The sequence below is a fragment of the Sciurus vulgaris genome (assembly GCF_902686455.1).
Source record: "Sciurus vulgaris genome assembly, chromosome: 6".
NCBI lineage: Eukaryota > Metazoa > Chordata > Mammalia > Rodentia > Sciuridae > Sciurus > Sciurus vulgaris.
In genome coordinates, this window is record NC_136466.1 from 39,972,873 (window position 1) to 39,987,758 (window position 14,886).

At 47.8% G+C, this 14,886-nt stretch overlaps 1 protein-coding gene across 4 annotated transcripts in view; it reads right to left on the reverse strand.

Moving 5' to 3' along the window:
• The window catches only part of MACROH2A1 (macroH2A.1 histone), a 66,266-nt gene extending 52,769 nt beyond the window's left edge, over nt 1–13,497 (reverse strand). For 3 of the 4 annotated variants that reach the window (XM_079145010.1, XM_079145008.1, XM_079145009.1), the window contains exons 1-2: nt 13,286–13,496; nt 2,950–3,154 (exon numbers count right to left, since the gene is read on the reverse strand). In XM_079145010.1, coding sequence (XP_079001136.1) covers nt 2,950–3,121 — 172 coding nt within the window. In that variant the 5' untranslated portion in view covers nt 3,122–3,154; nt 13,286–13,496. Of the gene's footprint in view, nt 1–2,949; nt 3,155–13,285 lie in introns of all 4 variants that reach the window. The other variant, XM_079145007.1, reaches the window with a different exon arrangement.
• Between the last annotated feature and the right edge of the window lie 1,389 nt (nt 13,498–14,886).

Consider the following 14,886-nt stretch of genomic DNA (forward strand, 5'->3'; position numbering starts at 1 on the left):
CTGATCATTCCTGTACTCTCATGCATACCTTTGCACAGAGCCTGGCAGACAGCAGGTGCTTAATTAGTGTGGACATGAGTGAGAAAAGGGTTCAGTGCAACAAGAGCAAAGAGCAGAGTAGAAAGAGAACTCAGGGACCCAAACCACAGATCAAAGTAGGCAGATGCCGAGAACTCTCAAGTGACCCTTTGTTTCCACATCCCAGCCCAACAGGCTGAGGTTTGTCATTGTCCAAGAGCAGTTAGCCTGGTGTACACCACTGTTCTGGGAGTGTTCTCACTGGACACAGCCTGAGTTCAGCTCTTCTACCATCAGCATGGGGGACGCAAAGGCCACAGGAGTAACAGCACAGCACAGACCACTCTGGATAGTCTTCTGAGGTCACTTGGGCCAGACTCCATGCAGGGGAAGGCACTGGGCAACAGATATGCCAATGAATCAGTGTTGTGTGCAGGCAAAGGAAATGGCTTAGATTCACCCAACTACAGTCCTGCTAAGACTTTATAAAACTTCAAATATATATATTACTCTTCAATATGCATGAGTTGATGAGGCTGATGGCAGAGTAAGGAATTGCTTTGAGCTACCTTCCCAGCCATAATGATGGGCTGCCCTAACTATTTCCACTATCCTTTGTGACCAGTATCATACACAATGATAGCTGGACCAGGGACAAAAACGGTACAAGAGTCAAGGTCTCCAATCTACCAGGAGAAAGGATCCTCTGACCCTGACTTCATTAGCACCGGGGTCAGATTCAGAACCAGCCAGGCACAGCCAAGGGAAACATACAGATTTTCTGAAGAGCACATGTAGACTGAGATGTGATGGAATGATAATACTACCCCATCACACCCTGCCAACAAAACAGAGAATGCTAAAGAGAAGAAATGAAACTGATATTGTACTTAACCTGAAGATAATGTCTGAGAACACCCAAGAGGCTAGGTTGTTATGGCATTCAGAAACCAAAAACCATGGGCTGGGTTTGCATAGCACAGAAGCTTTCCCATTGTGTTCAAACAAAGCTCCTTTGGCTCTCATGGCAGAGAGCAGCCAGGAAATGGTGAGGCAGGCACAGTTGTCTCCATTTGAGTTGTAAGGAAAGCAGGGCCCAGAGAGGTTAAGTGACTCAATCTTGGTCATACAGCACAAAAACTGCTATGCAAGAACTAGAATGTCCTCTGTTTTCTATCCAGTGACTCCTCCTCTGGACTCTTTGGCTGACTGCCAATGCTATACATAACTTTCCTGGGTGTGTCACCTTAATTCTCTGCCTGTTTCCTCATCCATATAGAAAAAAACAATCATGCCTAGTTCATGCTGTTGAGCTTTCCACCTGTAAGAGTCTCTGCCAAGTAGAAAAGCAAAAGTTCCAAAATATGAGCAAACACCTTGTAAATAGAGCATAACAACTGCTTTTCATGCTTAGGTGATTTCAACAGATACAAGAACTTTACCTTCTTCATGACTGAGTTTGCTTCAGGGAAACCCTTGGCCTTGCTGTATTAAGACCTGGAAAAGCAGGAAGCTGTCCAGCTCTTTCACTGCCTGGCTGTGCCACTTTGGGAGAACCAACTGTCTTGCTACATTCTCTTTCTGGCTGTAGGAGAGGGGCTGCAAGCATTAGACCTGCTACTTCCTGGCACCTCTGCAACCTACTTGATCATGTATTGAGTAATAAGAGATAAAAACATTACAATAGGGCAGCAGGATTTGGGGCCCTTCTCAACTTCTAAAATGTTATATTGTAGGTAAGTTCTTTCAGGCTTTTGAGGCCTGGTTTTCACCTTCCTAAAAGTGGGTTGCATCCTTCCCTGTCCAGCTGGCTTCCCGTAATTTTTATGGAGCCACAAATAAGATCATATCTGCAAAAAAGAACCAAGGACCTCATCTTGGAGAGATCGCTGATTTCATAACTGGGGCAAGGAAATCCAAGGTGAGACTGAATATCTTATTGGGTTGGAGAGCAAGAAAATGTAGAGAAACCAATGGATCTACAGCAAAAGGACATAAGAACCAGACTGAAGGTCAAATTTGAGATGATTTCAGCATTAAAAGAAATAATAACATAAATAGGGTATAACCCACTAAGTTAAACACTGATCCGACACTGGTAACACAAAAAATGAAAAGAAGAGAAGGGCAGAAGGAAAGTTCTTATTTACAGAAGAATGCTATCCTAAAAAGTACAGAAATGAGAGAAATGGAAAAGTTGTTTCGTACTACCACAGTAAAAACAGATTCAGGACAGATCATCAAGGAATGCTAAAGCCACTGGTGAAAACTGTGATATGAGTTGTGCAGAAGTGCCAACTTAGCTCGATGAGCAAGCTGAACATAACCAGTGATAGCACAAACCTACATCAGGTGTGATACATAAGGAAGGACTCATCTTCTCCAAAGTGACACCTGACTCTAATCATGAGACCAGCCCAGATGGAAGGACATTCTGCAAAACAACTGGCCTGGACTCTCCAAAAATGTCAAGAATGGAAGAATGGACTCCAATTTAAGAATGGAAGATTTAAAACAATAATCTGGAGAACTGGTTAAGATTAGTATAGGGTGGCCAAACCTGATGCCATATGCAATCCTGAAATGGACCCTGGATCAGAAAGAAGAAACAAACAAAATCATAAAGGATGTTATGAGGGCAACTGAGTATTTTCAAAATGGACTATATAACAGCCAAAAATAAATAACAGAGGCATCTGTGAGTACACACACACACACAAAGAGCTGGGGAGAGATAAAGCAAATGAGACAGACTGCTAACAACTGGCAAATCCAGATGACAATGATTGTTATCTTATTTTTGTAACTTTTCTGTAGGTTTGAAATGCTTCAAAACAAAAGAAACAGAAAAAAAGTCCTATCAGTCCTTGGGAAGCTATAAGAACAGCCTTATCTGAGCCCAGGTGCCATGGTTGACTTGAGTACACTCACCTGTCAGGTATTCCAGGACAGCAGCCATGTACACTGGTGCCCCCACTCCAATCCTGTACTTGGGGTGGCCTTTCTTGATGTACCGCAGCATCCGCCCCACTGGGAAGATGACACCTGCCTTGGCGGACCTGGAGGTCTTGGTGGACTTCTTCTTCCCACCGCGGCTCGACATGGCAGCGGGCCTGGAAGCGGATCAGTAAGCACACTGTGAAGGCAAGAGCACACCCAATCAGGATTGCATCACAGGCCCTTCCTTCCAGGGACACTCTGGTTCCCTGACAGGCACAGGTCTGACCAGCAGATGCCACTGCCTGCAGCTGCTGAGCCCTCGGAGCCCATTTTACACTCCACTGGAGCAGTTTGGTCTCTGAGAAGAGGAAGGCTAAGCTTAGCACATTTTATACCATGACATCAACTTTATTGGTCACTTCCATTTAACTGTTACCCTAAGAGTGACTGCGCTTAAGTGCCTTGCTTTATGCCTCATGATGTAAAAGAAAATGGGATTTCTTGGTTATGTTCTACACTCTTAATAATTACATTTTCATACACTTGAGATGGGGCTAATAAATTAGCAGTAAAAAGAAGAGTGTTGCCTGCTACTAGAATGAAGATGTAAAGCCAGATATCTGCGTTTGGTGATGAAAGTAGTGTCTCTACCTTCTGACCCTGATCAGAGACAGGCAAGAGCAATGTATAGAAGTTAGTGTTGTGTATAGGCAGGTTGGGATAAAAGACTCTTAGAGCACATCAAGTCCACTGGGGAGAGGGAGCTATCTTTAGAGAAGGAAAGGTGGTCTTCCCTCCCTGCTTTTTTCCCATCTCAACCCAACAGTCCCCCAAGTCCACAGGATGCCCTCCTCAACCCTCTCATGTGACTCCATCCACCTTATCACTATTTTAATCAAGTGGTCACAGACATCTCCTTCAAAAATTTGCCCAACTTGTCCCAATCCACCTTCCACCCCATCGGCAGGGCAATCTGCACACACATATGAGAATATGCCCTGGTCCCAGTTCCAAAGCATGCCAGGGATGCCACAAGTCCCAGGATAAAATCAAGACCTTTGTCCACCATGCAAGCCTGACACGTCTGTCTAGCCTCACCTTGTACCACTTGTATTCCAAACTTGGACAGTGAGTCACAGGGGGTTCCCGCCAGACACTGACCTTCTTCATTTTCTCTGCCTTTGCAGTAACTATTCCCTTTTACTGCGAGCACCTTTATCCCTTGGGTTTGCTCTTGGCCCTCCATCTATCACCCACAAGTTCTTGGGTGAGTATGAGGGTCTGACTACTCCATCCTTAGGATTCCATGAGCTTTGGGCCACAGCAACAGTGTGCACGTCCCTATCTCCATCAGGTTGCAAGCTGGTGGAGGGCTTCCTTGACTATATCCCTAGAGTAGCACATGCTTGCTCAAAGCCTTCCATTCACCCATGCGTGCACTTCAGGAACTATGCCAGGCAGAGGTGATCCCTGCCCTCCTGAGCTGGTGGGGAGAGAGATAATAAGTAACCCTAGTCCTTTATATGATTATCATAAGTGCTTCAAAGGGCCAATTCAGGGTGCTGGGAAAGGGAATATGAGGAACCTCAGCCTGTTCTGGAATCTCCTTGATGCCTGCCCTATGGAACATCTATGTTCAACTCACTGAACAAAATGGACAGTGATACTGAGAAACAGGTTAGGCTCCATACTATGTGGACCCCTCCAGTTCCAACAGGCCATGCCTCTATGACCATGGAGGCCATAGGACTAGGAGTCCTTATTATACTGACACTCAACATTACAGTGGGGACCAGGTCCACACCTAATATCTCTATGACCCTGAAAGCATCCCAAGTCATCTGGCTGACAGCAGAACTGCTGGGCACTCTGGGTACCTGTACCACCAGGCCCCGCTGTAGGGGTTAAGGTGGCTCAGGCCCCTATGATGAGAGAGACCTGTACAGTACCCTATCAGGGCGCCAAATCTTAAGGGCTCATATTGCTAGACAGAGACCCTGAGTTGAAGTTTTTCTGAAACAATTAATTGATCCCATTTCTTGTGGTAATGCACTGTTTTAAGACATTTCTTGTAAACAGGTCCTGTGGTTACTCTAAGCAGGAATGGTATGCATGTGCCTGTGTCTTAGGGAGAGTTGTCACTGGTTTCCTGGCAGTATCTGGTTTTACTACAAATGTGTTTCACAAACCAAAAACCCAACATCTTTGGACTAAAAGCATTTAATCTGGATGCCTCCACTCCTCCAGTAGAGGAGGCCTGTGGTCAGGGATGATTATTCAGTCCCTTTCTAATGCAGCAGATTCAGTTCTGTATACCAGCAGACCTGTGTCTAGGGCTGCCTCTGCAGGAAGTGGACCGTGTTCTCCAAAGAGAAGTCATTAGTCCCAGGACCTGGCAGGTTCTACTCAAACTTATTCCTTAAGAGTGATGCTCCTTGCGTTTCCCTCCTCTGGCTGCAGCCAAGGGGCTCTATGTGATTCCCAGTCTCCAGGCCAGTGCATACCTGGCTGCTGGGTCCCAGAGTTGCATTATGACTGCCTATGGCAAGGGCCAACTTGTTAGTCACTTGGACCCCTTGAATTCCTCTGTCTTTTGGACCCACCAGTGGTATTATCACGCACCATGCTACCCAAGCAGAAGTCACCCGGACCCGTACTTTCTGCCTGTCCCACAGCACCCAAGTGTTGGCCGAGCTCTGTCCAACCCATCTGCAGAACCTCTCAGCCTCCTTGTTTCTCACCTCCCTTCCTGCCCTCCTTCAGCATCCTTCAAGTACAGCTATAGCACTGCTTCCTCACACTCCTGCCCATGCTCAGATGCTACCTCTGACTTCCTGACACTGTCCTGCTGCATAAAGCAGATCTTTGAACATGCTCCTCCTGCTTGGAACACCCTTTGTCCTCTTGTCAACTTGCTGAATGGATGCTTACATGCTCTATCTGCCATGGGGGTTTCTTAGACATGGTCACAGCCCTTATCTTCCCATAGCTTATATCCTGGCACTTGTGCCTACCTCCCCAACTCGACTGAATTGCAAATGAATGGACGCCAACTACTGCAGTTGACTCATCCCTGGGACCCAGGTTCTTCCAGTGCCACCCTGCTAGCAGGACACTTCACATCTCATCTTCAGTCAGGCTTCCATTCAATTAGCAGCCTCAAGACTATCCCTGCCTAGGAGGTTGTCTTACAAAGATTCTTTCTTTACCTTCCTCATGTTCTTTCTGCACTTCTAACCATAGCTCCCCCAGCTATGAAAGGATTCTGACTAAGCTCTGCAGCCTCATGATGTCCAGCAGCATGCAGTGGCTTGTAAAATATCCTCTGGAAAAATCACCTCACAGCTGTGCAGTCTCCAGATCACCCCATGAGTGTGCCAGGTCCACTCTGCTCTTCAGAGGTTTATGGAGATAGGGGTAGCTCTGACCCAACACTAAAGTGGGGACAGAGAGTGGTTGTGAGGGAAGTGACTCTTGAGCATGATGATCATCATGGTAGATGGCATCACAACCCCGGGACTTATCTGTTAAAGCAACCCAACTCTAATTATGGCTCTGCCACTTAATGGCCATGTGGCCTTGAAAATGTGATTTAACCCCTCTAGACCTGTGTTTTCATCTGTCCAGTAGAGATGATGATAGTGAAGACCTCAAAGCCTTAGTGGGAGAATTAGAGTATGCTTGAGAGGGATCTGATGCTCCCTCACTGAGCGAGTACTCAGTAGTTAAAAAAAAACAACAGTGTGTATCAGAAGAAAAAAGGTCACTCTCCAAGAGCAGGTGTTGGACATATGTACTGGTGAAGGTATTGCTGGGTTGCTTTAACAGATCAGTCCCTACAATTTATTTCTTACTCATGAAAAACCCTGCTGCAGTTTGGATGTGGTTTGTTCCGCAAAGGTTCATGTGTTGAAAAGTTGGGTCTCTAGTGTGATGTTACAAGGAGGCAGGACCATTAAGAGGTGGGGCCTGGTGAGAGGTTATTGCCAGCACTTCCCTACACCACTCTCTGGCTTCTTATCTCACCATGATTTCCCCCTTGCATGTGTTCCCACCACTGTGATGCCATCTACCATGATGATGCCAGCACCATGCCCTTGAACCTCTATAACTCCAAGCTAAATAAGCGTCTTTTCTTCATAAAATTACCTAGCCTCACATTTTTCATTATAGTAACAGAATTCTAACTAGTACAAGTCAAAAAATGGTTTCCTTGATTGGCTGGTGCATCTCCCCCACCTAATGATTTGTGAGTCCAAACCTCTCCCATCTTCTGACTCTGACATCTCAATGCCTAATCCTAAGGAAAATACCATGGAGGATAACACATGAAAGTTTTTAGGGACCAGGTTGGAAAGTGGGCATACCACTACTGACAATGATTCATCAACTAGAACCTGGTTATATGGTCACACTTAATGGCTGTTTCTGTTTTGTTTTTGAGGTACTGGAGATTGAACCCAGGAGTACACTACCACTGAGCTATATTCCCAACCCTTTTTATTTTTTATTTTTGACATTGGGGCTCCCTAAGTTGCTGAGACTGGCCTTGAATTTGGGATCCTCCTGTCTTAGCCTCCTGAGTTGCTGGGATTATAGGTAAGTGCCACCATACCCAGTGGCCACATCTAATTCCAAGACAGGTTAGGAAACAGATTCTAGCTAGCTATTTGCTCAGAAAAAAAGGGGGTGTGTCAGTCACATGACAAACCAGTTTGAAATCTGACTCTGAAACTAAGGTCTGAACGACCAGTCAAAGCTGGCTGGGCCCTATTTGACCCATGTCCTGCAAACAGCCTGATCTGAGGAACAGACAGTCCTACATGAAAGACAAAGTGACTTCCTAAGCACTCAGTCTCTCTGCAGAGCACTGAAGTTGCTCACAATGCAATTATACTATTGAGTCAAACCAATAAAAATGTCAGTTCACTCAGTCAACCTGTTGAGGGTCCCAGCTGTTATTGAGATGGGGAGAGCCTGTGGTCAGTCATCACTGTACATTAGCTTGACTGACCTTTGGCTGTTATCAGCCTTGGACATGAAGATCCTGAGGCAGATCCTGAAGGGATCTCAGTGATGTGGTTTGAGTGCCCCACCAGGCTTCATGTATTGATATTTAACCCCCTTTCTGAGGTAGTGGCAGGATGGGGATCTAATCCAACTACAGTGCTTAGAGGTGGAGCCTTTGGGAAATGACTAGTGTCAGATAAGGTCATTAGGTAGAACCCCCATGGTTGAATCCTGGTAGCTTTATTAGAAGAAGGGAAGAGACTAGAAGAGATACATGTACATAGGTGCATTCCCTGTCTCATGCCATGTGATGCTCTACACCACCTCAGGACTCTGCCAGCAAGAAGGCCACCACCAGATGTGGGTCCTTAACCTTCCACCTCCAAAACCATAGGTCAAAATAACCTCCTTTCTTTATGAAGTAGCCTACCTCAGGCATTTTGTTACACTAATGAAAACCAAACTACTGTACTCTGCAATTTCTCTAACTACAAATCAATCACAATAAAAGTGAACCTTGTTTGTAGAAACTCAAAGCTTACCTGAAAACAAACTGTTAGAGGGGCTATATGGAGAGATGAGCCAGGCTTGAAAGAGAAGCCAGTCTGACCACTGGCTCCTCAACAACTGAGAAGTACCTAGGAAAATGTGGTCTACCCTCACACACCAGGGCAAATTAGAAGGCTAATGGTAAGAATTCTGTGAACAGGACTGACTTGAGAACAAGAAGCCCTCTAGTATAAAGAGGGACATGAGAGGCAAGGAATGAAGGTGCCATGGAGGTCCTACCATGCCCTCCTTTTTATTCCACACAAATCACCTTCACTCCTGCCTCTACCCTTCAATATATTCAGCTTGCTCAGATTCCTTGCCCAGTTCTGTCTGGTAGCCCAGCAACCAGAACTCCCCAGGCCAAACACTCCCAGTTTCCCCAGTGGACATGTCTGCTGATGCCCCAAAGCCCAGCTTAAAATGTCTTATAATCTCCCTCTCCCTGCTCTTTATGTTCAGTATATTCTCTCTTCTCCATTTTATGTAAAGTACTCTGCAAAGATACTTTCCAATCTTTCCTTCCAACCTGATTGCTACACTACATTCAATTTATATACAAATTCTAAAGCCAGCTGCCCCATCCTTAGCACAGATACACTGTATCATCATTGCCTGTTTACTTATAAGTAAGTCTTGATGACATGGACAATGCAGTCTGCTCACCACTCTTACCAAGAGCACACCATCCTGCCTGCTACCTGGTAGGCATTCAAATGCTGGCCAAACTGTGTAGTTCATTAGTTGACACAGAGTGGATGAGGTTCCCTTGACAGAGAGGGCAGCATTTCCAAAGGCCAAGGACTCAGAGCTGTGGTCAGTAAGATACCAGTTGGGAACCTTCTCTGGGACCATTCATGTACATACGCTTGGTCAAATAGCTGTGGGAGCCCAACCTCAAAAAGTCAGGGAGCTTGTGCAACCATCTTAGGGGTTCCCAGCAAGGGAGCTCCAATGCCTTGACAGCTAGAGCAGAGTCAGACAGAGGCTCCAGCAACCACTCCTCCTGCCACCGGACAGGCTCAGTAACACAAACTAGAGGTCAATACTTATCTTCTTCACACCTGAAGACACTGGCTCCTGCTAAAAGTACAGCAGAGAAAGTCCTTAAATAATCAGGGCGCTCATGAAACTACCGGAATGATCAATTGTGAAGTTTCCTATTATCTAAGCAATGAACACATGCATATTGATCTTGAATGAAATATTGATTGCAACTGCTGGGGAGCTGCAGCAGAGAGCCCTGGCTCTAGCCCTCAGGATGGAGAAATCTGAGCCATTCATGCTGAAATCACTGTCGGCGAGGGGGGGACTATCCCATCTGTTCCCTGCAGCTGGATAAATGCCCCAGTATCCATGAGCATTTATCAACTTCCCATCAACTCCAATCATGAAAGAACACCTCAGATACTTGATTCTGAAGGGAAGGACGCTAATCCTGTTTACAGTGTTCTCTTCTGTTTACTCCCACCACATCAAATGATTAACAGTGGCACTGCTGCCATGTCCCCGGAGGCATGTGTATATACTATACAACCATCACTCAGCGCTGGGCTCACAAGCTGCACTCTGACTGGCTTGCAACAGAGACCTGTTCTTGTAACACCAGCCAATCAGGAAAAAACATCTTTCTCCATTCATTAAACCCTAAATCATAAAATAAGCCAGACAATTAAAGAACCTACAATCCACCCTCAGTGAATAGGAGAAACTGCAAACAGAAGAGGCAGACAAAACTGAGATAGAAAATAAATCCTAAACCATGCATTTTGAAAACCAGCACATGTCAAGTTTTCAGTGGCGGGAAAAAGCAATACCCAAACATAAGTGTCAAGCACCGAAAGCAGGAAGCAGTTTGCAGGAAGCAGTTGAGGACTGAAATTTCACCTCTGCAAACCTACTCTATAGTGTCTTCCTGAGCTGCACCATTCTCTGCCTGCTTCACAGGGCAACTTGCCTCCTTTCCCTTTTGAAAGCTGTGCCAATCTCTAAGATGATAGCCACTCCAGGGGAAGGCCATAAAGAGTAAAGTTAAAATGTGAGCTTTAGAGGGTGAGACCTTGGTCATACTTAGCATCTGGAAGCCACTCAGCATTTGCTGACAGAGGAAGTGTTCCCAACAAGAATAAAAGAACACCTGACCACATCTCTCTCCCGTTCAGAACCCTTCAGTGGCTCCTGATATTTGGGATAAAGTCTGGTTCTGATCAGGATCCTGTGTGATTTGGCCCGCTAGGCTCACCTGACTTTAGGATTCAGTAGTACTAAGCCTCTGGCAGTTCTCCACAGCCCTTATTTTTTTCTGAGATCTGCTCATGTGGTGCCCTAGGACTCAAACACTTGTCCCTATCTACTCTCCTTCACCCAGTCAACTCCTACTTGACTTCTGCACGCCAGTAAGGGCTCACTCTTGGCTAGGTAAGTGTTCCTCCTGGGGGCTACTATGGCCTCTAATACTGACCTCCTAAGAGCCACTTGCCTGTCTTCTCCTAATGTCAGTTCTCCAGGGCAGAGCCTGCCTGGGCATTTCTTGATTATGACTGTACCCCAACTCCCTGAATCAGTGCTGATTTGCAGGAACAGGATTTGCTGAAAGACGGCAAGATACCTGTCAGGCAGAAAACTAGCTGTAGAATTCTTTGGGACTAAGGCAGGGCACACATCCTTCTAAATCTATAGAATGGGAGGAGGACTCTAAGACAGGTATAGGCCCTGCGTCCTCCTACGCCTTTCCCAGTCGGTGTTCCAGAATGGGGTTCTAAAAAGCAAGTCCCAAACCCCTGGAGTCGTTGCAATTCTGATGAACACTATATAGATGCTAGCTGGGTTTTTCATTGAGGAGTTTTCACTTTATGCTTTTACTATCTTTGAGCTGGGCAGCATTAGTTCTGAAGATATTAGAGGCAGGTCCCAAAACACATGTGCTCCAAGTCTATCAATGGGGATTGAAGTCATACTGTCTCCAGGACCAGAAGAAATGGCAGACTGAGCTATGCCACTCCCTGCGCCTGGCCCATTTGTTGAAACCCAAGCCAGTGACCCAGTTGTGTATTAAAGAATGTGACATATGAAGTCCTAGACAATTTTCAAAATTCAAGAAAATGTGAGCTATCCTTGCCTCATCCTAAATTAAGCCCTGACCCAAACGATTTCCATTTACATCCCCCTTAGGCCTCATCTAGGGATGAGCACTAACAATAGTAACAAGTGAAATAAAAGAACAGAGGGAGGGCAGGAGGACTCTAACTTCCCCTTGTAAAATTAAAAGGGTCAATAATTTTAAATCTTGAGTTTTCTTGCCATTTTTAAGGGAAAAAATTAGGTTAAAAACATAGTCATTCCTATCAGAGAATGTCTTGTACAAAACTGAGATGCTGCTGCTGCCCAACTTTGGTAAATTGTGTACAAGGCTTAATTCCAGTTGGGAGCATGACATGTCCATTTCAGAGTTAATGAATCTGACAGCAGACCAGGAATGCAAAGGTGGCCTGCAGTAGGTGGAAGGTGGGTTCTACCAAATTTACCACTTGAGCCTCCCACTCAAACCTAAAACTGAAAGTACTCCCTGGAGCCAGGAGCCCAGGAACAAAGCACATCCCCGCAAGGGAAAAACCTCAAACCACAGAGGTGTTAGAAAAGAGGTAAGTCAGCAAGAGGGCCCCTCTAATTGTCTATTCTTCTACTCTGTTTATTGGATCATTAAAATCTTACAAGGACTCCATGGTAATGGTAATTGTTGAATTCAAGGTATGTCTCAGCTATTTGTACAGAAGTCGTTCACCTTCAAATTCGGCTACATCTTCCTAACATCTTGTCTAAAAGAACATTTCAAGCAATCTCCTGACCAGCAATTTGAGTGATCTGTGGTCCCTGCAGGAGTGGGGGTGGGGCGCACCATCTCTCACACCTGTTGTCAGGTGATACAGCCAGCATCTTGCGCACTCACTCTCCACCCCACCCCCAGCGAGTCTCTCCCTGCAGGTCTTCTCCACCCGGGGAATCTACAGTTTTCCCCGAATTACCTTTAAAAAAAAGAAAAAAGAAAAAAGAAAGAAAAACCTCCCAACCACAAAGCAAACAAAAGGCCAATTCCGAGGCAAGTTACAGCAGCGGGGGTTCCCGTGGCCCCTCTCCAACGCATCCCTGGACAGCCTCCTACCCCTGCCCCAGGCTTGGCTTCAGTCCCGCGAGTATCCCCCAACCCCCGCTCCAGCCTCCCAGCAGACAGATACCGAGCCAGCCCGCTACACCATGGCCCCCTGGGGCTCGGGCCCGACTTATTGTGCCGGGGCGGGTAAGTCGCAGGCCGGCGGGCGCCTGACCAAGTACAACTCCGCGCACAACAGCTCCTGGGCGCTCGGGCCCAGGCTGACCAGCCAGCCAGCGCCACCAGGCCTCCTGCGTCCTCGGGCCCAGCACGCTCGCAGCCCTGGCAGGGTCGCCAGGGGAGGGGCCTCAACTGTCTCCTTCCCACAAAAGCGCCCAGGAGCAGACAGAGGATGCCTTTCGAAGAGAAGTTGGTTTCCGGGTTTGCTTTCTTAACAAAACCAAAGGGACTCCCGCGCGGCCCGGGCAGGGCCTGGGCGGGCGACTGGCAGCGCGAGGCCCGGCGTGGGCCGCACGGAGCCCAGCAGCCGAGCCCAGCCAGGGCCGCCCCAGTGCGCGCCAGGCCGGGCCGCTCCCAGGCACCCCGGCTGGAAGGCGCGCGGCTGCCCGACCGGAGCAGCGGGGACCCGGCGCGTGGCGAGGGGGCCCGCGCGGCACTTACGGGGCGGCTCGGTGGCGGCGGCGGCGGCAGCGGCAGCAGCTAGGTGTCCGGCCTGAGCCCTCTCGGCCGCTCGCGCCTTTTCTCTCCGCACTCTTCGCTGGCCCGCCCGCTCGCTCGCCCGCCTCCTCGCTTCCCGCCCGCGCGCCCCGCGCTCGCCCCCTCCGCCCGGCTCCGCTGCCGAGTGAACTGGAACCAGTCGCCGCGGCCCCGGGATTCCCACAATGCACAGCGCGCCGCTCGTCACATCCCATCTCGTCCCCGCGCGTCCGGCCACCCCTCCCCGCGCCACCCCGCGCCCCGGCCTTGACCCCAGTCTAGCGCTCGGCCCCCTGGACGTCAGCGGGTCTGTCCCTGCTGCACCCAGACCCTGGCGGCTGACTCTGCCCCCAGGCATCCCGTCCACACGCGGGACGCAAGGTTCAGGCGGTGAGCTCCAGGAGCTAAGTCCTTAGAAAGGACTTGGAAAGGATCAGGCCCCCTGAGAGGCGCTTCTCCAGGGCACATCTCAACCACTGCATCTGGAGTAAGCGCCTACTGTGTGCCTGGCTCTCATCCAAGGCCTTTCCTTGCCTCAACCTGGTAATCTTCCCATCAATCCGGGGGAGGGGTGACTCAGTTGTTATCAGCGACCACTTTTTCCTCCCCAGTCAATTCAAATTTCCCGGACCTCAAGCCTCCACTGCCTTAAGAAACAAGCCATTCCCAAGCCCTAATCTGTCTGCTCCAAGATCAACTCCTGCACCCGCCTCTCGGCTCCTCTGGGGTTCTTCAAAGTCAAACGCGCTTACTCGCAAGGAAGGAGTTAGCTACTTCAGTTCAGTCAACGTCAGCTATTGGTTCCAAGCTGGGATTTATTCATATAAACAGTTAATCTTCATCACACGCATTTTTTAAAACTGTAGACTAGCAGAAAGAGGAGAGGTCGCGCAAAGCGCTACCACCTATACCTAAATCAGGTTTTTCCCCTCGATGCATTAGTGCCACATGCTTGGTGCTTCAATAGCGGCCTTCCCCGAATTCACCTTCCTCCAAAATGTGAAGAGCGAAGCCACCTCTCCACCCGGTTGCTGCGAACTAAATTTGAATAAGAATAGCAACTCTCAGGATTGGAGTGAAGTTTAATGTGCCGTTTCTGGGAATATGGAGGTAATTGAAGGCTCTACCCAGCCCTCAGGCTTCGCTGGAATAGCAGCGGTGGTGTACTCTTCCTCTCATCCTGAAGCTTTACTGATTTGCAAATCAGTGTGCGATACATGCATTCAATTAAATACTCGGAACATATTTTGCGCCGAGCAGGAATCTGGATGCTGGAAATGAAGCAGTGGACTGAACAGGCAAAAATTCCTGCCCTCCTGAAGCTGCAGTCTAGTGGGAGAAGAAAGGCAATAGAAAAGGAGATGATGCGTCTTCATTGACATAGTATAAAAACTGTGGAGAAAAATAAGCCAGGGGAGGGAGATAAGGGGTGTGGAATAGGAGTGCGGTTTAAGAGATTGCCTTCCTGAGAAAGTAACATTCCAGCAAAGACCTGAAGGAATGTCAACTCATTCATGGTGCAAACCATGTGGTTATCTTGGGAAGGAGTGTGCCAATCATGAAAA